Source organism: Biomphalaria glabrata, chromosome 1, assembly GCF_947242115.1.
Source record: "Biomphalaria glabrata chromosome 1, xgBioGlab47.1, whole genome shotgun sequence".
In the NCBI taxonomy this organism is placed as follows: domain Eukaryota; kingdom Metazoa; phylum Mollusca; class Gastropoda; family Planorbidae; genus Biomphalaria; species Biomphalaria glabrata.
The window spans coordinates 32,491,666-32,515,049 of NC_074711.1; the positions used below are offsets into that span (position 1 = coordinate 32,491,666).

Below are 23,384 nucleotides of genomic sequence, written 5' to 3' on the forward strand. Positions count from 1 at the left end.
TACGTGGATCTACTCAACTCCACTACTTGGCGCTATCGGCTCTACTTGCCTGCCTATTCGACAGCCCACCTGTCAACTGATTAGGTACGACGTCCCTATAGACCCAGAGTCTGTGCGAGACGTCATAGCTACGCCAAACCCTCCGCAACTCACTGGACTTATCTTGCTAACTACGCTGCCCACGGCAGATCACCTCTGCCCGCAGTACCCTGGTGCCCACGGTAGCCGGCCATCGGCCTACTGTGCCTACTACAGATATCAGAACTTTGGATTGAGACTCCACAAGAACTGTATCACCGGTGTCCCTCTACCCGCTAGAGCGCCACCTCCAGGTGCATAACCTCAAGCCAGGACACAGCCAGCTGCGACCCAAGCAGGACAACCAGCTAAGTTCAGAAGACAAAGTGACATACTCTCTTACTAAGTGCAAGAGTGATGATTAAATATATTATTGATTAGAGATAGATGCAAACCCTCCCCCTTTTTTATTCTTCTATGTAAATATTTATGTAAATAAATATTCTTCAATTTTTAACTTTGTATCTATCTTTCATTGCTTGTTTCGTTGCGTGCCTGCTCCCGATATATCTGCTGACGGGTTGGTGTGTGATAGTTTCAAAAATAATCATCCCCTAGACATTAAACGCGCCAAACACACGTCACACTGCCTAACCTGTCACAGGTGTTGAAAGTAATTCTTGCAAATTATCCTGAGGTTTAGGATTTTTCTCTGTTGTGCTGTGACCCGCTTGTTCTAATATAATAGTCCAATTTGGTCTGATATTGGTTTATTGATTTATATGTCTACGTTAATTACACATATAATTATAAGACTGCAAACTAATAGACACAATTAGACTTAATAGATCTATAAGCTTTGTTTTTTAAAAGCTTTTTAAAAAAATAATTTTCTTGTTTTTCTTTTAGTTTCTATGCATGTAAAATCAAAACTTCAGTGACTTAATGCAAATGAATAGAACTTCTTCCCAATTTTCATAGTGCTATAAATAGACAAAACCACAATCTTTGTTTGGTACAGAATTGAAAAAAAAAAAGGAAAATTTTTTTTTAAAAAAGCATTAAATTCTTTGAAAAATAGCGTGTTAATGCCAGAGTTTGATGTGCCAATGTTGTTTTTAATAAATCATTTTGTTCGTGTTGGTAGGAAGTAAATTATATTGTTACAAATAATTTTGAAATTAATGGCAATAAAATGTTTTCTCTTTATCTCTCTCTCTGTTTTTTTTTTAACACTAAAAAAGAAACAAGTGGTCAGTTTTGATTTCTTTATTTCAATGAACAACTCAATAATTTGTAGCATTCATAAAAACAGAAAGAAAAAAAAAACAAAGAAAAACAAAACAGCTCTACATTGAAGCACTGGCTTCTATAGCCGTGTCAATAAAGACCAAAATACAATCTTTATCACAAATATAAATATTTCTCTAATAAACAGTTGATTATTCACATCAATTTAAATGGAATGTCAAGAAGAAGTACTAATATACAGAAAAACATTTGGCGCAAAGTTGAAATGTTCAAAATTAGTGGTTAGACATACACGAGCTACAAGCACCAGTGTAAATACAACTTTTTAGCGTTACTGTGGACAGGATCAGATTCCAAAACATCACATTTGTAAGATTTAAAGCAACCACAACAACTTGAGCTTATAATTAGATTTTGTTTTGGACGGGATAAAGTTGCTAGTAATGCATAGATGGAAATGTCACAGAAAACACAAACATAGCATACATCGGGCAGCAGCCCACACGCGAACGTTACCAACGTTTTAATAAGGCATATAATGACATGAGTTGCTGGGTAATGAGAAAGAACGAGGTCATTTGAGAAGCCGCTCTTCTAATGGCGCCAAAATCATGTCAGTGAATTCTTTGCAGAACGAATGAAATGCAAACTTTTGAAAGGAAGGATAGTTAGGCTCACATACGCACAAGTTATATATCCCACATAAACACACCACACTACAGCTTTTTTCTTTGTTTATAAAAATTGGTTTCTATCATGTGGTGAGACTTGATTCATTTATACTAAATCTTATCCACAAAAAAAAAAAATAGTTTATATTTTTAAAAAATCAGCTTAATTAATAATAATGAACTGAAAAAGTGTGAGAACCTCTGCTTTAGGCCCATTATTACGAATAGAGAGAGAGCCCTGTTTTAAATCCCGTATTTAAGGTAGATTTGTGGGAGTGGCTGGACACTATGGGCTATGTCAGGCCGAAGAGATCTCCTGCAGGAAGAAAGGGAGAGAACCATCTTAACACTCGCATGCTATGGGCCAAGTACATCCAGCCTGATCAAAACAGCACGCCAAAAAGAAAAAAAAAATGAAACCCTAAGACAGCGTTTCTCAAAAAAAAAAAAAAAAAAAAAAGTTCCGTGACAAGACGTCTTACTTAAAGACGAGCTTACTACGATCACGTCTGTTACAGACGTACATGAGCTACATATGTACATCGAATGTCCCTCGCATAATAGCATTGACCATTGCTACGTCCGTCTTAATTAGATTTAATTTGATTCGTCTTAATTACATTTAATTTGATATGCGTAATGGCCGGTCCCATTCCTTTTAAATCTAATGTTGTTGTTGTTGTTGTTTTTCTTATCTTATATTATACAGACGTTACTTCAAAAAAAAAAGATGATTACGTCCTACGCATCATGCATCTAGTCATGCATGTTAACCGATGTCTTAAATTCTGACTCAGGCAACTCATTCCATGCTCTAATAGCACTAGGGAAGAAGGAACATGATTGGGTTTTTTTAGCACTAGTCCTACGTTGTAAACGCCAAGAGAAGGAATGTTTAAAGCTAGGAAGGCATAAAACGTTTTGTGCCGGTCTCCGCTCCGGAAAACCTTGCAGCGTTACCCAAGACATCTTGCTGGCTGAAAAGGGAACCTTCTCTGCCTCTTCTGTATGATGTCCTGAAAGATTTTTCTAGAATACAAAACACTTACAATATATCTATGAAACATTTCTGTAAAAAAAAAAGAATTAATGGAATTACTTCAATGAACATTCATTAAGTACATTTGAAGTCAAAACATATTATATGTATTTATTTATATTTGTAAAGAAACTTGCAAAAAAAATCGTGCTATAATATGTCTGTAAGTTTCCTTTACGGTACGTTCTAAGAACCATTCCTTACCCCACTGTGGAAGCTTACAGCGCTCCTCCAGATCCCAGAATAGGGTTTGGGGTGGTGAACATTTTTTTTTGGAGGAGGGACAGTATTAGTAAGTTTAAGAAACACTGCTTTAAGGACTCTTTTATAACTTTATTTATTAGCGCTAGGGTGTGTCCTACTGAAAATAATGGTGAGATCCCCTCATCCCAGGCCGGACACAAGTTTGGTCCTCGTCTTATCTGCGCTAGTAGGCTTGAGCCTTACATCCTGTAAGATTGCATGAAACTTCGCTTTGTAACAACAGAAAACAATGTTGTGGGGAAAAAAAAGGTAGAAATAGAAATCTGTTAACATTTGCAGGCTTATAAAATGCATAGAAGTCAAAGTAAGAGACGATATAAATATATTTTGTGTACTTTTGCTTTTGAAACTTATGAAAACAACACAATCATGAAATACGAGATGCTATTTCCAGGAATGAATCAGATGAAGTCAATTCTGATCTCATTCCAATGTTACAAACAGCTTTCACTACTAAACAGTTATATCACGCATGTCCTCGTCTTTGTTTACCATACATCCATGGTATAATAATGAAGACCAATCAAGTAAAAAAAAAAATAATGAAATACACAAAATTAAAATAAACACATTTTGTTTGCTTGAATCAATTATCCACTTTTTAAAAAGAATTTTCCGACAGATTTGGATTTTTTCTTTGTTTGATTGTCAAGTCTACATAAAAAAAGTTGCAGCTGCAGTTTATCCTCCGTCAGCAACGTTTCAATCATACAGCCATGAAATATACGCTCATAAAAAAAAACAAAACATCTGAATTACTCTCATTATTCTTTCAAGTCTTATGAAAGATGAAAAAAAAATAGGATAATACTTCCCTGATATTTTGACCACATTTTTTTTTTACTTCCATACTTTTTTTTTCTATTGCTTTGGTTTCAGGTTGGCAGAAAAAAATAATTGTTGACTGACCTGGGATATTTGTAACAAACTAGATAGATATGAACAAGAATAGATCAAGTCGATGGGGAAAAGTTTGCCTGCCATTTTTACACCACAGAACAAATGGATTTATTTACTTTCCAAACAGAATCTCTATTGACAAGTGCTATAGATTGTTGCCAATGGGCAAATGCTATAGACTGATTTTCATATTTTTAGAATGCGTACAAATTAGCGCATCTTACAACCTGGTCTGAGGCAAGCTTAGATCTGATTGCCTCATTTAAAAAAAAAGACCTGTTTTAATCAAGTAACAGAATAGTACATAATTCCATGTGTAGGCATCGCAGAGCTTTTGTTCAGCTCGTCCGTAGGACAAATTTGTTGACCAGAAAATAAATGAATCCTGAGAGAGGAAGCTTAAAGGCTATAACCCAGTTGGTCAAATAGAGACCATTGGCTAACAGAAGAAAATGTTGACACGAGCAATGGGTAAAACACATACGTAGTAAGTTGGTCATAACCAGGCTAAATAGAGAGGCTAATGTGTAGATCAAGATTGACCGTCTGTCCGTATCTTCCAGCTCGTCGGCCTGAGCCTCATCGGCGTACAGCTCACGTTTGTACTTCCCCACCACCGAGTTGCTCAGGCAAGCGTAGAACAGAACGTGTACCATCTGAATGGCCATGCACATGACGAAGATGAAGATGGACGACTTCTGCCTGACGCTAACCAGGCACGCCTCGGAGTCGTAGACGACGGCGTCCATGCGGGACGGCTGCAGCAGAGACAGGACCACCCACGTCAGCAGGGCGTTCACGGCAACGGACAGGCAGAAGCTGGCGGTGACCTCGTTGGTGTCCACTTCCGACTTGGACCTCGGCGACATGATGGCCAAGAGGCGGAAGCAAACGATAAGGGCGGAGACGTAAAGTAAAGTCATGACCGCGACGATGCTGACGACGAAGGAAGGGTCACACTCCATCACGTGTACAGACGAGTATAGGTCAGCAGTCAGTGGGCAGACTATGGCGGACACTAAAGGATCAAAGACGATGGTGGAGGCGACAGTTTTTCGTTTGATCACAGATTCCCTTTTTGACCATTTCGGCGACAGCTTCCATGCAATAATCTCACTCAGGACCATAAGAGGCATTCCAACACTCAGTATTATGGCCAGCAAGGACGCCTCCATTATGCCCTGAAAAAAAAAGTGAAACATTTAGGTGTTTATGTAACAAACATTTCTTTGAAAATTGAATTATTTCTAAGAATATATTAAACTTTGTCAGGTTGATATCAGATGACGCGCAAAGAAAAACAGCACTGACACATGGGATATAGCACGTACTGAGAATTGAGCACTTGGACAGTACAATCCTCAAACATAAAACAGTACAATATGTTATTCAATTATGTTAGTCCTACATATAGAGAAGAAAGAAAATGTCTGAGCAAATGTTGATCAGATTTTAGTATTCAAGTTAATATTGATAAATAAGAAAAATTGTATAATAATCGCTAACTATTTGCTTGCAATAGTACCTTAGTTGTTTGCGTACATTGGTTTTCATTGCCGCCAGTGAAATTATCAGTTTCTAGTGTCTGAGACGTAATGTTAACAAACATTCTTGACTTCGAACTGAAACGTTTGTTATTTGTTTAAATCCAATATTGAACAAAGATAAAACGTCAACTAGCACAGAACTATTCCTCATGTGTTGCAAATGTGAATAGATACAGAGAACTCTGACACACGATGGCATTGCCAGCATTGAATTCAGATGTAGAGACAAAAAAATGGCTAATTCGTGGGTTGCGTGGCTGCAGACACCTTGCTTGTGTGGTTGGTTTACAAGCAGATCGTGGTGGGTAAGAAAATGGGTTGAGTCGTTGGTTTCTAGAGAGGGGGGAGGAGGTACTTGGGTACTAACACATTCAAGTTACTTACCTATTAGTTGACTCCTGTGAACCTTTTTTTTTTTTGGCACGAGTACATTTAAACCAGCGCGATTGATAGATGGAAAAAAAAGGGGGGGGTAATGATGAGGAGAGATGAGGAGAAAGTAAAGGAGAGAGAGAGAGAGAATGAAAGGGAGGTGTGGAAATACAAAATGAAGAGATGAATAGATAAACAGATTTGTGAAAATTAGGTGAAAAGTGAGGAAAACAAAAAAAAAAAGTCCCAAATTAGAAAAAAACAAAACGAAAACAATAATTGTAAAGAGAGATAGGAAAACAAGACAGACAAAAAAAGAATAAGAAGAGAGAAAAACAATCCGAATATTCATGAGAACGAAGAAGAAGAAGAATAAGACGTGATCGGGTGTTCAAAAGTTGACATAGAACTTGCTGGAAACAATAATAGCTCAAGATTTAGCCTCCCTAAATGAATGAGTTTTAGACACGTCCAGACATGGAGTGAAATATTTATTATCTGTTCATTTTTTTAAAATCTGCCAATAATGGATTTGTACTGTCTGTCTGAAACGGTCACTTTGGATATCATAAAAACGCTATTGAAAATCTTGATTTCCTATTCTCCTGTATCTAGCTCCGAATAGTTTGTATGTACTGTAGCTACAACCACTACTTTGGTCTACAGTACATACGTAGTGTGGGTATCATTCAACAGTGATGCATTCATATTGCTATTATAACTCTGTATCAATAAAACTAATCTTTGTATAGTCTACTTAGAGTGTATTGACGACGTTGTACAGGTGATCGACTAAAAATATTCAAATAAATGTAACTTTATGTTTTCAAAGTAAAATTTACTAAAACTGCGACTTTTAAATCAATTAATTTAGTTTTTAAAATCATTTTTAGCGGCCCCCGAAAGGGGAAAAGACGCTATTAGTTTTGTTCGAAATGTCTGTCCGTCCGTCCAGTTTAGATCTCGTAAACTAGAAAAGATATTAAAATTCCGACATCATAATATTTTGGACCATTAAAAGTTCTGATGCAACGGCTACTTTTTTTTTCTGAAAGCGAAAACTCTCATTTTTAAAATCAATTATGCAAGCAGTTTTTTAAAGAGAAAAAGCTAATTAGTATGCATTATAAGTTAGACCTAATTTAAAACGAATAGTAATCTTGTAAATGTCATTTTCATTACATTTACTTTAATTGCAAGCATAATCTTGAGGATTCGATTAAGAGATAAAGCCCAAAAAAGAGGCAAAGAAAAGAGGCCTAAGGCCCAAGGATTCCTATGACGATAAAGCTAAAACTGAATAGCGCAAATTCTGAGGTTTCCTTTAAAAACAAAAAAAAAAAAAAAAAAGAGATGAACCTTTTCAAAACAATTACATCAATTATAAGACATCTGTTAGACCAGAGGAGGCGCGGTAAAGCGCTTGGCTTCCAAACCGGGGGTCCCGGGTTCGAATCCTGGTGAAGACTGGGATTTTCAACTTTGGAATCTTTGGGCGCCTCTGAGTCCACTCAGTTCTAATGGGTACCTGACATTAGTTGGGGAAAAGTAAAGGCGGTTGGTCGTTGTTCTGGCTACATGACACCCTCGTTAACCTTAGGCGACAAAAACAGATGAACTTTACATTATCTGCCCTCTAGACCACAAGGTCTATAAGGGGAACTAGTTAGGCCAGGTTCACATGTAACTTTACATTCACTTTAACCTATACCTTAATCTGCTGCACCGTTGGGGTACTACACAAGATCTGTTAACCTTCTTTCTCCATTCTTATCTCTCATTTGTCTTTGATATAATTTAATTCAGATGTTCTTTCTGAAAATATTGAAGCCTGCCTTGGTGGACCACTTCGGGGGCCGATTTTGAGTTTGTGTTTCCACAAAAACTGTCTTTTGTAACCTTGTTTTTATATATTTCGAAAACATAAGATATTTTAAAGTTTTAATAATTAACAGTGGTATTTTGTTTGTAAATAATAAGAGAACACAGGGGAATTCTCATTTTTAAATTCCTTCTGTTAGCTCACACTTTCATCATGGGTGGGAGAATAGTGGTAAAAACAAACTAATATAGGCTAATAATATACTGACGTCTTGGGCTGCTTTTATGTAAAAAAAGATAATGTGTTTATTTACAGGAATAAACTAAGCATCAACTCTTTCTCTCCTAATTGACGATATCAGCGTTGATTCCACCAGAATGGGTTAAATAATTACGGAGAGAAAGAGTTAAAGTAAAGAAGTAACAAATTACAATGCCAAGGACAAACGTAGATGTGAAAAGAGAAATCGACCACCGGCGGACAATGGTTATGTCTGCGCTGGATGTGGCAAACTATGTAGGACGAAGCTGGGGCTGCGTATCCACATGAACTACTGCACTCTTCATTTAACCTTCGGACTCGAAGACAAGCTTTATAGAGTGGAACTCGACAACTTCCTTTAGACATCCCCCAAGACTTTTTGGTGATGTACAGAATCAAAGTCTATACACAGCAAGGTACCACAACAGTTTCTCGTGCATGAAACAGTACTACATTCGTTCTACGTCACACACGTCATCTGTATCTTCTCTTCGGTACAGGTACAAACAGTTACTACATTAGCCAACACCAATTTACTGCCATTACCTTCACAGTATGTCAGTTCTATCTCATGGGGTCACTATCTAGTATACGAGTGTTTCCTAGTTAACGGAACACATTAAGTGTGTAGCGTCATTTAACGATCACATAGATCAATTCCTCCATCTGAACATCTATTTTTTTAACAGCCCCCACAGCCCACAAGAGGCAAGCTATTTTGTATGTGCTGTCTGTCTGTCACGTTCCCGGAATTGAAAGGCGTTATTGAAAATCGATTCACTTTTACCGTCGTCTTTATTGAGCTCAAAGTAGGTCCTAAAAAAACATGGCCATTTTTTGTCTTTAAGTAGTCTGTACACAAGTAGGCCTATCCATCAATAGCATCAATTCATGGCGGCCAATGGGACGGCCGTCACAGAACCAGTTCTCGAATTGGCCCAGTACTTTTAGCTACAAGGGTAGCCTTTATGAGTATTCAGACTTAAATATTACGTAATGTTTGGCTGGAAGATTCTCTAAAATTCTTCTTCAATGTCAAATGTCTTGTCTTCAGTACAGATGAAATCTCTAAGTCACTAAAAAGAATGACTAGCTCGTTGGCCACATGAGGAAAACTCTATAATATTTAAATAATTTTTCAAACTAAAAAAGAAATGAATTTAATTTAGGCTAGAGAACTAGGTCTAGATCTAGATCGAACATTGGTTTTGCAAGGACCGTGGCTTTCGGAAATTCCCGAATGTAAGACATTATTTATTCAAGAGTTCAATAAATTAATGTTCAGGAAAATTTTGTTTCATTGTTTTTTAATCTAACATTCATTTGTTATTAAAAGAAAAACACTTGCTCTATAAGTTTTTTATGAAGTATTGTCTTTAAAAATGTGTTTCTAAGTTTTATTCTTGATTTAATGGATTTAGTTAATGCCATTAAGGAGTGTTTTGTATTGTCGTTAGATTTCCCAACAGTAAATCCCAATACATAGACGTCATCTTACACACACACACTTGCTTTAAGCAAAACACCCAAGCAACTCTTTGTCTATCCTCTTCCTTCTATACCAAGCTTGTATCTTCATCTTCATCACCCTCTCACGCGGGCTCTCGCGCAGCCGATCAATCCCACATCAGGTACAGCATTCTATCTAGGGAACATTGACAATGCCTCTAGGAATAGATATCATCTCGTGCCAAAACGATTATAACGTAAGAGAAACGGGAGGATAGAGAAGAAGAGAAGGTGGGAGGAACTGAATGGCGAACTCTTGTACCTGGTGTAGCGTCAAATAGATTTCCCAGTGATTCCTTCAAAGTTTTACTTTGTTTTATGTTTATGCTTTCGGAAACAATGAGCAAATCTCTTAAGAATAACAAGTGGTGAAAAGAGTAAGAGAAAGCACTATCAAACGAAAGTGTGTATACAATGTTAATGAAACAAACAAACACAATTATTAGTCAAAAAAAAAATCGATCCATTACTTTTATTTCTAATGACCAACTGTGACGTTGGTACTGAGTGGTTACTATAAGTGTGTAATGTGTAATTCTAGGGAATCAACACGTTTCGGAGCAGCCGTTTTCACAGGGCATTGTGGCGGGAAATGTTTTAGTCCTATTATATATGTTCGTTTTATTTTTTCCTTAAAAAGAAAGATACATATCTTTGTTTTTTTGTTGAATTTTTTTTTTGGTGTGTTTGTGTTTAAAGTATCTTGTATGCAAAGAGACATAGTTATTTCAGATTTAAGTTTCTTGTGTAATTATTATTCTATTACTAACAATGTCATGGCTTTGTGTGTGTGTGGGTGGGGGGCACGGGGTTCAAGCCCGGGACCAATGAGACAAAATTCCCGAGTTCCAGCCACCCATGGTTCGCAATATGCGCCAAACGGCTGCGTCAAAACGATCATCGCGCCAAAACGGCCACGCTGAAACATCGCCTACCCTAGTTCTAGACAACAGTGAAATGGTTTATACTCATTCTAGCATTAAAAGCACGTTGATTTCTTCCCTGGCTGTATAGTGTTTATTTTGACCGGAAATTCCGCCTCTTATGTTTTTAGCACTTCCAATGAAACGACCCGCATTTTAAAGAGCCCATTAACATTTTTTTAATAGCCCGTGAACTCAAATATCTGCTACGTTGAGTTTAAAAGCCCTCACGTGACTGCGAAGTCTGAGTTTTACTTTTACCTCTTTGGTTTTAATGAACTATTTTTAGGTGCGTGTGTTCTGTACAAAATATTCTGAGTCAACAAAAAAAAATGTAAAGTTCTGACTCAACAAAATAGAAATGTAAAGTTCTGAATCAACTAAATAAAAATGTAAATTTCTGAGTCAACAAAATAGAAATGTAAAGTTCTGAGTCAACAAAATACAAATGTAAAGTTCTGAGTTAACAAAATAAAAATGTAAAGTTCTGACTAAGCAACGTTTGTTGTTAATGGCAATCTTGACTTTGTATCACGTGACAACCTTATGTATTGATCTTTGTGATATGGTATAGATTTAGGAAGAGAAACAGGATAGCTCATACCAACACCTTTGACACATAAAACTGCAAAGCCAGCATATAGTCGTATGAAAAGGATCAAAGGGCGGAAGGCGTGAGACACAACCCTGAAACACCAAGAAGACCAGATCTGACGTCAGTTTACTATCACTGACTTAAAAAGAAACACTGAAAAACTATTACAAAGCGAAACAAACATGTTAGACTTAAACGAGTGTACAGGAAAAGTACCACAGAATAAGAACAGGAAGGTAAAGATGACGAATAGATAATAAATCAGCACCATATGTAGGTCAAAACTTGACCATAGTATCTAAGGAAAATAATGTACATTTATTTTTATAATAGAACCTCATGAAACCTGGAACCAGGAACCACAAACCTGGAATCTGCATGGACGCTGATCTCAAAAAACGATTTCAGAATTTAAGGCATACCAATTTTGCGAATTGCCAAGATTATATTAAAAGGACTATCATTGAAATTATTTAATAAAGAAGAGAAAAAAAAAGCGTAGTCAGCCATAGTGTACCGAAAACTGAGTTTTTTAAAACTGTTTTAAGTTTATTGAAAGATTATCTAAGCTTTGCTTATATTTCTTTTTAAATCTGACACTATACATATTTACATTAGATCTTAAGGGTTCTAAATCATAAGTCAAGATCTAGGCAACTTCTAGATCTAGATGTCCATATAATGAAAAGTGCCAATAAATAAATGTACATCGTTTGTTCAAGCAGCTGACGGTGTCAAAATAACGTGTTCGATATGCAGTTCCAACTAAAAAGTTTTCTTCTAATTAGTTTTTTTTTTTTAATGTTTTATTATATTTTACGTATAATGGTACAAGCGGAAGGGTCTATAACGGATGCATTGTCATTGTAATGTTAAAAATGTTTTTTTTTTTAATCCTCAAACTCGAGGACATTCGTCTTATTTTGTGTCAATTTGAGCTATAAAACTTTCTTATCTTATCTTATGAAATATAGACGTTTTGTCTAAGTTGGGCCTATAACATTTGAATTTGTAAAAAAAAAAAAAATTAAAGTCTAGACTTTCAACATTACAAATGGTTAAGAAACACTTAACAAAATTTGAATTTAAGATCAGATCTTTACATTAATTTTCCATTAGGTTGAAAACTTGTTTCGCAATGAGCACTCTTCCTAGTGGTGGTTGTATAACTGTTCACATATTCTTTAGTTTGGCAGTTAGAAAAAAATAGACTCAAATTTGTCTTTATCTTCGAGCATTGTAATTGAGTGACCACATAACAAAGAACTGCAGATAAGTTATTTATAGCACAAACAAAAGCAAAAAAAAAAAAAAACTTAAGGGGGAAAAAGGAAACTAGTTACAAAATTATATTAACATCAGTAGTCGCGCGTGCATGCCAAAAATGGCAACATACAGAAGAATCTAAATTTCTCTTCACTTTAAAGCAGTTTATCTAAAATTATTTTTAATAGCCTAAAATGACAGATGAAATGAAATGTGCGTGTTAATGACAAAAACTTAATATCAATATCAAATAACCATGAAATAAAATCTAGAAGAATAATAAATGGAAGCACGTATAGTGATGTAAGGTTTTATCAAAAGTAGGAGTTGAAAACCAAACAGCCAAGAAACAAATGACTATTCATACTGTATTCCATATCTAATGACGTTAATCGTACACAAACACGTCCTACATTAATCGTACACATACTAGTCCTACAGTTATCATACACATACAAGTCCTACATTAATCGTACACAAACACGTCCTACATTTATATCACAAATGACAAACTCAATGACACATGCTCATGTCAGTGTTTTAGACTCCAAGCCTATTTTCAAAGATGTCACAAGCATGAGCCGGTGTGTTACTGAAGACACAAAGTACTATCATCATATAACCCTACACATGGCAGGCAAGACATTTTAACCTGCGAGATCGATTCACCCTTTTTTTTTTTTTGTTCAGCTCAATTGTTAAGGCGAAGAAAAACCAGATTGACCACATCTGCATCAGAAAGAGGTTTATTAATGAGAAGAGGTGCCCATATTCAGACGCGGATTGAGGCTAAGTGTGTTAACTATGTGGTATGTCTCCTCGTACATGTTGAATAGGAAGAGATTAGAAGCTACGTATGATCATATAGCAGGTCATATTTAATTTGTCTTATACACGCATGAAATCACCCTTTTTTTTTTTCATAGCGTAAAATAACACTAAGACTGAGATCTCACTCTGGTTGGAGGAAAAAGGGCAGGGGAGATACCTGGCCTATATAAACCTATAATTGTCGAATACCCATTCTTTGGGGAATTAGAGGCCCAGGAAATGGGACGCCAATTATGGGCCGCAAATTGTGAATAAAAACTGCTACAGTTTATTTTTATAGCTATACAAAAAAATAAGTAAATGTATTTTAATATGTCCTTTAATTTTGTAACATATTGGTATTATATGTACATTTGCACACTAGCGCGTCAGTGCAACACTGCTTGTGTTTACGTAATAAATGGAGTTCCTAATATGTCTTCCCTCACTAGTTTGTTATTTGTATAGCACAAATATTCTGCAAATTTATTGTTATCCAATTTAGCAAATTATTATTTTTTTCAATAAATGTTTCATTTAAGTTTTCTTAATGTTGACCATTGGGTAGGCCTATGAGGTTAATTTGAGTAATTAAATTAAACAATAAATTGTAAAAGTAGATTTACTAAATCTGTAAATTTTAAATAAAAACGCTTTATATAGGCCTATCTCCTGAGTAAACAAACCATGGCCAGTTTTCTTAATTTTTAATGGGAAACAAAAATTGAGCCAACCATAGAAAGTGTTATGAATCTAAAATTAAAGTTAAAGTGTTTTGATTATAGCGTTTAATAAAGTCCAGACAGTGTTAACATTCTTAAATTTGAACTAATCTTGGCAAGGTATCTCAGAGAAATTTTAAAAAAATCTGCATCAAATTTAAAGTACCGCTTTCTCTTCCCTTTATTCCCCCCTCAAAAAAAAATGTGATTCAAACCTGTTTCAAGCTCGACCATACAGGCGTTGGTAGAAACTACATCCTGTTAGCAGAGAAACCAAAAGTGTGTATAAACAATAAGAAAAACAAATGTTACACATATATCGATTAGAATATGTTCACAGCCTTTTTATAGTTGTGCATTGTATACTAGGTCCCCGAGGCCATGCAGAACACGTGATAGGATGAATAGAATGTTAATTGGTAGTTTTAATGCAGATTCAGGTGTCTCGTCTTCCTGAAGAGAAGGTCAGAGGTTAGCACGCGTCTATGTCGCAACGAAGTGGCTATAGTAGTAGAAGCAATAAATAATCTATAATTACATCTTATTCCAACTTCTCCTATGTATGTGTACATGTTTAGTACAGGAAAGTAGGGAAAATAGTGAACGTAGTAGAGTGAAAGAATCCAGTGAAAGTAGCAGAAGGAAAGTAGTAGAGTGAAAGTAGTAGAGTGAAAGTAGTAGAGTGAAAGAAGTAGAGTGAAAGTAGCTGAGAGAAAGTAGCAGAGGGAAAGTAGTAGAGTGAAAGTAGCAGAATAAAAGTAGCAGAGGGAAAGTAGTAGAGTGAAAGTATTCGAGTGAAAGTAGCACAGTGAAAGTAGTAGAGTGAAAGTAGTAGAGTGAAAGTAGTAGAATGAAAGTAGTAGAGTGAAAGTAGCAGAATAACGGCAGAGGGAAAGTACACTTGAACTCAAGTCACACTTGAACGTAATGCAGAGTGTCGACTTCACAGATATAATAGGTCACTAATATGAGGCAGCGGACAGAGATACTGTTGCAGTGAAGGCTCGTAAAGTGTCCGGTCACATTCTACAGGACCAGATTTAGACTTGACCAGGCCCTACAAGCTATTTGAGATATGGGTTCCCTGTAATCAACATAAGACAATGTTTCCTTTGCACATTCTTTAAAAAGCTGAGAATCGAAACTAATGAATTTTACCCTTGCGGAGTGTCACGAGATAATGCTGACAATATTCTTAAAAACTGCATTCTTCATAGATAGGCCCAAACAATACACTAGCCCCAAAACACTTTGTAGAGAACAACTATATAGAGAGCTGCCTGGTCTGGAAATTACTGCGAAGTTCATCTCAGATATATATTTGACTAGTCATTTGAAACCTCCATTTTCGGGGCTTTAATGAAGTGGGTACCCAAAGCTAAGGCTTGCATTGCCTTTACATAAATCCAGTAAAATTGTTTCATTTGTGCTTTACATTAAACTTATAAGTAGATATAGTAGGGGCCTGTATGCTGCAGACCTGAGATAAGGGGAGGTAAGCAGGGACTCACGACCCCCTTCCACAAATAGTAACCCTTTGATATCCAAGAGATGTCTGTTGCTGGTATTAGTAGAAGCATTAGACTTGAATTACTTCTAATTACAATTCCGCCCAAAATTTCGTATCATTAACACCTTCCTCACCTTCCCAACCTAAGAGCCGCCTCTGGTGCGTCGCCTTTATCCTAGGCTCGAGCACTCGTACAGATAACACCTTAGTCACCCCCCCCCCTTGCCCCACCCCCCAAACCTTTAAAACCGGTTCAGCCGTGTTGCCTTAAATATCGCACGGGCGCTCGTAGTTGAAAAATACAGACTATTGATTTAAATATAAATTAGTACTTCCTATAGTCACCCACAAAACACAGTTTAGGGCGTGTTCGTCAATTACAGCAGTCCCTTTCTAACCATCCAATACAAATCTACACCCAATGTTTCAGTCACGTGTAAACAGAGAGGTTCTTCAATAATTCATGAGTAGATTTTTTTATTCTTGTTTTTTCAAATTATCACAAAAAAACAACAACAACGTTTTATCGAGATGTTCATCTATTGAGGAAAAAACGTTTTCTAGAGATGTTCATCTATTGAGGACAAACGTTGAATAGAGATGTTCATCTATTGAGGAAAAACGTTTTCTAGAGATGTTCATCTATTGAGGACAAACGTTGAATAGAGATGTTCATCTATTGAGGAAAAACGTTTTCTAGAGATGTTCATCTATTGAGGACAAACGTTGAATAGAGATGTTCATCTATTGAGGAAAAACGTTTTCTAGAGATGTTCATCTATTGAGGACAAACGTTGAATAGAGATGTTCATCTATTGAGGACAAACGTTGAATAGAGATGTTCATCTATTGAGGACAAACGTTGAATAGAGATGTTCATCTATTGAGGACAAACGTTGAATAGAGATGTTCATCTATTGAGGACAAACGTTGAATAGAGATGTTCATCTATTGAGGACAAACGTTGAATAGAGATGTTCATCTATTGAGGACAAACGTTGAATAGAGATGTTCATCTATTGAGGACAAACGTTGAATAGAGATGTTCATCTATTGAGGACAAACGTTGAATAGAGATGTTCATCTATTGAGGACAAACGTTGAATAGAGATGTTCATCTATTGAGGACAAACGTTGAATAGAGATGTTCATCTATTGAGGACAAACGTTGAATAGAGATGTTCATCTATTGAGGACAAACGTTGAATAGAGATGTTCATCTATTGAGGACAAACGTTGAATAGAGATGTTCATCTATTGAGGACAAACGTTGAATAGAGATGTTCATCTATTGAGGACAAACGTTGAATAGAGATGTTCATCTATTGAGGACAAACGTTGAATAGAGATGTTCATCTATTGAGGACAAACGTTGAATAGAGATGTTCATCTATTGAGGACAAACGTTGAATAGAGATGTTCATCTATTGAGGACAAACGTTGAATAGAGATGTTCATCTATTGAGGACAAACGTTGAATAGAGATGTTCATCTATTGAGGACAAACGTTGAATAGAGATGTTCATCTATTGAGGACAAACGTTGAATAGAGATGTTCATCTATTGAGGACAAACGTTGAATAGAGATGTTCATCTATTGAGGACAAACGTTGAATAGAGATGTTCATCTATTGAGGACAAACGTTGAATAGAGATTTTCATCTATTGAGGACAAACGTTGAATAGTTCCTACTTTTGTTGTGGTGTCTCCGGTGTGTCAAGGAAAATGTCGCCAAGCTATTTGTGTCTAGAGTTATCTGATAACGTTTGAGCACTTTTTAGCCCTGCAGAGTCAATTATTAGCTCATTTTTTTTATTTAGCAACATTTAGAGATCTTGACACTTGTTTAGTTTATCGTGAAAATCCACTTTAGAGCAACCAAAATTAAAACTTTGAAAAATAGTCTAAGTATCTGGTGCCAACCTTTTTTTCTTTTTTAAGATTATAAACACGCAATTTTTACATAGTTAGAACACCCACACATGTACGTGAATGACAGAAAAGTGTCTCATAATAAAACAAGGTGTCGCGTGAATGACAGAAAAGTGTCTCATTATACAACAAGGTGTCGCGTGAACGACAGAAAAGTGTCTCATAATAAAACAAGGTGTCGCGTGAATGACAGAAAAGTGTCTCATAATAAAACAAGGTGTCGCGTGAATGACAGGTGTGTCATAACCAAACATCTTGGTGACAAAGTCAAACATTGAGACCAATCCAGAAGTTACGATGTTGAAAGATACTTAGTGATTCTCTTTAAGTGTTATAATTGAAAATATAGAGAGGAGATAATTTGTAGTATCTTTTTTTTTCGAAGCAATCCCGGTTGACAGAATCTTTTTTTTTTATATTCCTTTTAAGACCTTTTTTTTTATGTTCGTGGGTCCTGGGGCGAGGAAAGCGATTTTGTCGCGCCCAACAGTTTGTGGCTGTATGTAGCGTCTCGTTGAAGTCCAGGAAAATGTTTACTTTGTCACTTGACGATTGGATGAGTCATAAAATCTTAGGATATTTTCTTTGATCCCATTGACGGATGTACGGCTGAAACGTTTATCGTTTGCTGCAGATTGCTCATAACTCCTTTAGCCCGGACAATTGGAGAATAAATGTAACAGACAAATGGATGTTCGTTACTTTTATAGACCCTAAGATTCATACACCAACTGTCCTCCCCCCCCCCTTTTTTTTTATATTCAAGGTTTTAGGTGGGATATGTGGCAATGTGGCAAAAACTGCTTTTTGGCTACACATCAAGAGAACCAGAATTCGAATTCAGATTCGAGATGAGTTGTGTTTTGCTGAGCGCCTAAAGGCAGCACCAAACCTTCTCTCATATACCCCCTACCGACAGAGACATTAAGAGACTGGACGCCCTCTGAGCATGCTATAAGTATGAAGGTTGCGCTCGCTATACAAAAGCAATGTTCAATATATGTTAAAAACCTTTTCAGAAACACTATTTTGTCAACAAAGAATATCGCTATTGGTGACATGTTTACAGTTAAAGTAGATTGATAAACATAACTTGATAAACAGAATTCGATTTATTGCAAGTGAATATTTCCCTTTAAGTATATATTTATCTCTTCAAATTCACAGCTTGTCACACCTTGGTATAAGGAAGTAGGATGAAATTAAAAAAAAACAATGATTTTCGATAAATTCCCATTTAAAAAGTACAAAAGAATTAGAATGAAAGGGAGGTAATTGAATTGGAACACCATTTTTCATAGTTGTCGTGCGTGATCACGCCTATGTGAATCGTGGATACTAAACAAACAGTTCAAAATAACAAAGAGAAGGCTGTCTTGGGTTAAACTAATAAAATAAAAACTGACACCAAATGAATGGGAGGTTAAAAAAAAGATTTTCAACAATGACTAACTGACAGTCGTGCAATCGTTTCTCTGTGTAGCTCTTTGTTTCCAAACACTCTATCAACTCTGTGTGTCTGCGGAGAATGTAATGGAAGGTAGAACTCCTACTGCCCATTCTCGGATCAAGAAACCTTGCACTACTAATCTTTGTGGATGACAACATTTGAATCAATTAAAATAAAATAACAATTAGTTATTCAGTTAGTCGTACTTAATTAATTTTGTTTTATGTAGAGACGGTAAAGCCTTCTAAGTTAAAGGGGGATAAGCCTTGTGTAGAGCATAAGATTATTTTTAAACTAACAATAAAACCTAACTTGATAGGTTCTTGGCTAGCTCAGTGGCTAACATGTCGGGCTTCCACTGTTGAGGCTTGAAAGGGAATTCTGACTTGAAAAACTTAAAAAAAAAAAGCAGCACGGAAACTGAGCTATGAAAGTTACGTTAAACAAAAACAATTAATAAAAATATTTACAATCGCACACATTTATTATTGTTAGTCTAGATGTATTAAAAACTATTACATGATTGATTCAAAACAATTGATGCAATTTCACTCACTATAGTTTCATTTTATTAAAAATAGTTTTTTTTCTTTGCTAGTAGCAATCTACCTATATATCTATCTACCTATGCTAAATCTACCAACCTACCTACCTAACTATCTGTGATGATTTTCTAAGTGTATTGAAATTAACAACAGAAAACAAGCATCTAATGAACATATTTAAAAAAAAAACACGTATTATTCTTATATTAACAACTAAAAAAAATTGATATCTCCCAAGTATCAACGAGAGGCCTACCCGTTCAACAGCTCTCCTGACGTCACGTTCTCCTCGCTAGGCTGTACCATTGAACCACCGGACAGAGTATCTGTGTATGTAGGTATGTATGTGTGTATGTAGGTATGTATGTGTGTATGTAGGTATGTATGTGTGTATGTAGGCCCCGCGCGATGTGAACTCTAAGTGTAAATTATAAGATTAAACAATTTTAACTTATTACTAAAGCGTTCTTGGAATTCTCCTGAAATTATTAAAAGTTTCTTAAAACTGATGCGAATCTCCTTAAAAATGACAAAATTGTCATTTCGGGGTGTCATTCAATATGAACAACACTTATCCTACTCGCGACGGCATTGTCAACTTTCATTTAATAAAAATGTAATAATAAGTCGAATTTTAACCAAAACAAGAAGTTCAAATACTTAATTTACTGTTATAGTCACTGGCATACTAATATTTGTAGATCTAAATCTATCTCGACTTCTGAGGGAAAAAAAAGCGAAATTTTGCTAGTCGATAGTAAATCTAAATGGCAGATCTGAATGTTTATCGGCTTTTTGTTGGAAAACTACTATCTACTGTAAAGTAAATGTAAAGTTAATTTGACGGTGATTTTGTACTTAGTAAAAGTATAAATACAATGCAAAGATGACTTTATATTTTAATACAAAATCTTAATTTTCACCTATTATCCTTATCACAACCCAAATTAGGCCCCGCGCTATTCGTTTCGCATAGGGCCCCGCAACCTGTAGGACCGGCCCTGTATGTATGTATGTATGTATGTATGTATGTATGTATGTATTATGTGTGTATGTATTGTGTGTATGTATGTATTATGTGTGTATGTATGCATTATGTGTGTATGTATGTATTGTATTATGTGTGTATGTATGTTTCTATGTATGTATGTATATATCTATGTAATGTATGTATGTATGTATCTATCTATCTATCTATAAATAGATGTATGGATATATATCTTAATGTCGGAAACAGGTTGAGCGAAGAGGGGCGATAGATAGCTCTTTTACTATATGAACAAAACTCCCACAGAGCATCGCTTTGCTTGTGGAAATATTATTTAATTTCTTTAATTAATTAGTTAATATACTAAATTATATAAACACGGTATTTAATATAACTATTAATATAAACATATCATGTTTGTGACGCCTCTTCCATTGCCCTTAAAATAAAAAGTCGTACTTTTTTTTCATTGTTTTTTTTTTATGTTCACTTGTAAGCAAGACCTATGAAACAAAATTTAGTAACCAGCTAGTGCCAACTAGCTTTAAATCATTCTCCCTTTGAAACGAATGACAAATGACGTTCTAACACTAAAAGTGAAACCTTACTCTAGAAAAGGACCTTGAACAAAAGCATCGGACGTGGTTGCAAGGAAAGGGTGACGTGAGTACTGCGACTAAGTCTGTATTGGTTCCTTAATCCTAAGCATATCAAAAGTATAACTCCTGAAATAAAATATTTTAAACCTCCTCTACCCTCCACAGACATACTCATGTCCACATGTGTCAGTCTCAATACATGCACTTATAGTGTGAATACAGAAGACACACGTAGTCTGAATAAATACACGCAGAGTCAGTCTAAATACAGGGACACAGTCTGAATATAGGGGCCTAAACATAGATGTAAATTATTAGATTAAACCATCATAACTTATAATAGGGTTTCCGCGCCTCCTGATTTTCCAGGAGCGCCTGGAAATCTCCTGAAATTATTAAAATCTTCTAAAATCTCATAAAAATCTCCTGAATAATAGACAAAATTGTCATCTTTAAGGCATATTCTTCCAAATAACGCCAAAACGCGTAGAAAATTTAGTTTATCTGTCCACTAATGAAAGATATACTGCTTCCCCAAACTACTTTGTTGCACTCAGAATATTTTTAACAATACCAGTAACTGGGAAAAGAAACTTCTCGCGCCTCAAACTATTCAACAATTCACGAAGATAGATTGAAACATTTGGCAATTCTTGCTATTGAGCGTGATCTATGTAGGAAACAAAATGTTGATGATCTACTGTACGACTTCGCTATACGCAAGGCTTGTAGAATAAAGTTAATTTGATCCTGATTTTGTAAGTAAAGAAGGAATAAAATGTAAAGACTAATTTATTTTTAAATTCAAAATCTTAATTTTCACTTATTATCCTTATCCCTACCTAGACTGGGCACCGCTCAATTAATTTCACATAGGTCCCCGCCATTGTTACGGCCGCCCCTGGCATTATGTTTCTTTTTTATTTTGGTGTTTGGTTGTTTGTTTTAAATGTATATACTGCAACAATAAATTTTAAGTTTTAAATGCATTTTTATTCCTTAAGTAAACTTCGTTTGAGACTCGCTGTTAACTAAGGTTCCATGTGACCAACACAATACACAGCCACTTTTTTTCAACTAATGTCAAGAGCTCAGACACACAAATGAAGAACTGTCCTTAAGTTTTGAACTAACAAATAAAAAAACTCCTCCAGTATTTGAACCCATTCAATTCGCTTTTAGCAAATGCACACAAAAAAGTGTAAATTAGCATGATAAATAAAAAAGTCCTCAAAGTCTTGAATACATCAATGCAACAGGTTCCTAACTGAAAAAAAGTCAATTTCATAATCTTGACATTCAGCTTTCAACAATTTGACTGAAGGTCTGCCGCATCAATGGATTTCATTTCCACCTCCAATTGTTTGTGTTTAATCTGTGTGTGGATCCACTGAACGTAACCTACGACGCGGTGGGCGTACACATTTGTGAATAGAATATGAACACCAACATTCATATTAAAAGAAAAACGTTTAGCGAACATTTATATTGTTTTCAGATAACCCGTTGATTTTTTGCTGTTTGTCTGTCGATTTGTCAGTTATCTTTAGATCTTAAAAAAGAAATGGGCTGTAGTAAATCCAACATCACAATCACCTCTTATGTTGGCGAAAGCTCTTTTGTTTTTAAAGTTCAATTTGCACAATTGTTTTCACACGTACACACTCGTAGAAGGGGATATAAAAGTATAGAGATCTGTGTGTGCGTAGAGGCATATATTTTATCATTTGAAAATTAATGATTTGATAAACATTATATATATATTTCATTTTTCTTCCTTTTTAGTGGCCCTCGAAAGGGGAAAAGACGCTATTAGTTTTGTGTGGAATATCTGTCCGTCCGTCCCGCTTAGATCTCGTAAATTTGAAAAGATATTGAAAATCCGACATCATGATATTTTAGACCTTTCAAAGTTCTGATGCAATGGCAACTTTTTTCTTTTCTGAAAGTGAAAAATTGAATTTTGATATTGTTGAAACCTGCCTTTTACCTGCCTGGGTGGACCACTTCGGGGGCCGATTTTGAGTTTGTGTTTCCACACAAACTATCTTTTTAACCTTGTTATATATTCAACATTTATAATTGTTTCATTTTTTTAAAAATTATTTTGCCTTTTTTTAATTATTGCTTGTTATAATTTTATTTCAAACAAATGTAAATCTCATTTCTTTCTACGGTCAAAGCTTATGGACAGTGTCAGCAAAAAAGCCAACTGTATATTTATATTTTAGAATTGGGTTAAAACATTTCTAAAAAGCCCTATATTTCAGCCCTCACCTCAGTTTGAACTTATGACCTTTCGATTGCGAAACCATGGGCTTTACCACCCGCCACACCCCATATACTGAACACAGAAATAAAAAGTTATTGGCAAGAACACGCGCGCGTC

General features: G+C 35.6%; 1 protein-coding gene across 3 annotated transcripts in view; it reads right to left on the minus strand.

Moving 5' to 3' along the window:
• Positions 1-1,272: 1,272 nt before the first annotated feature.
• The window catches only part of LOC106053745 (uncharacterized), a 38,499-nt gene continuing 16,387 nt past the window's right edge, over positions 1,273-23,384 (minus strand). The window contains exons 2-3 of one of the 3 annotated variants that reach the window (XM_056032785.1): positions 14,186-14,228; positions 1,273-5,324 (exon numbers count right to left, since the gene is read on the minus strand). In XM_056032785.1, coding sequence (XP_055888760.1) covers positions 4,482-5,318 — 837 coding nt within the window. In that variant the 5' untranslated portion in view covers positions 5,319-5,324; positions 14,186-14,228 and the 3' untranslated portion in view covers positions 1,273-4,481. Of the gene's footprint in view, positions 5,325-5,668; positions 5,828-14,185; positions 14,229-23,384 lie in introns of those variants that run through there. The other 2 variants (XM_056032778.1, XM_013209351.2) reach the window with 2 other exon arrangements.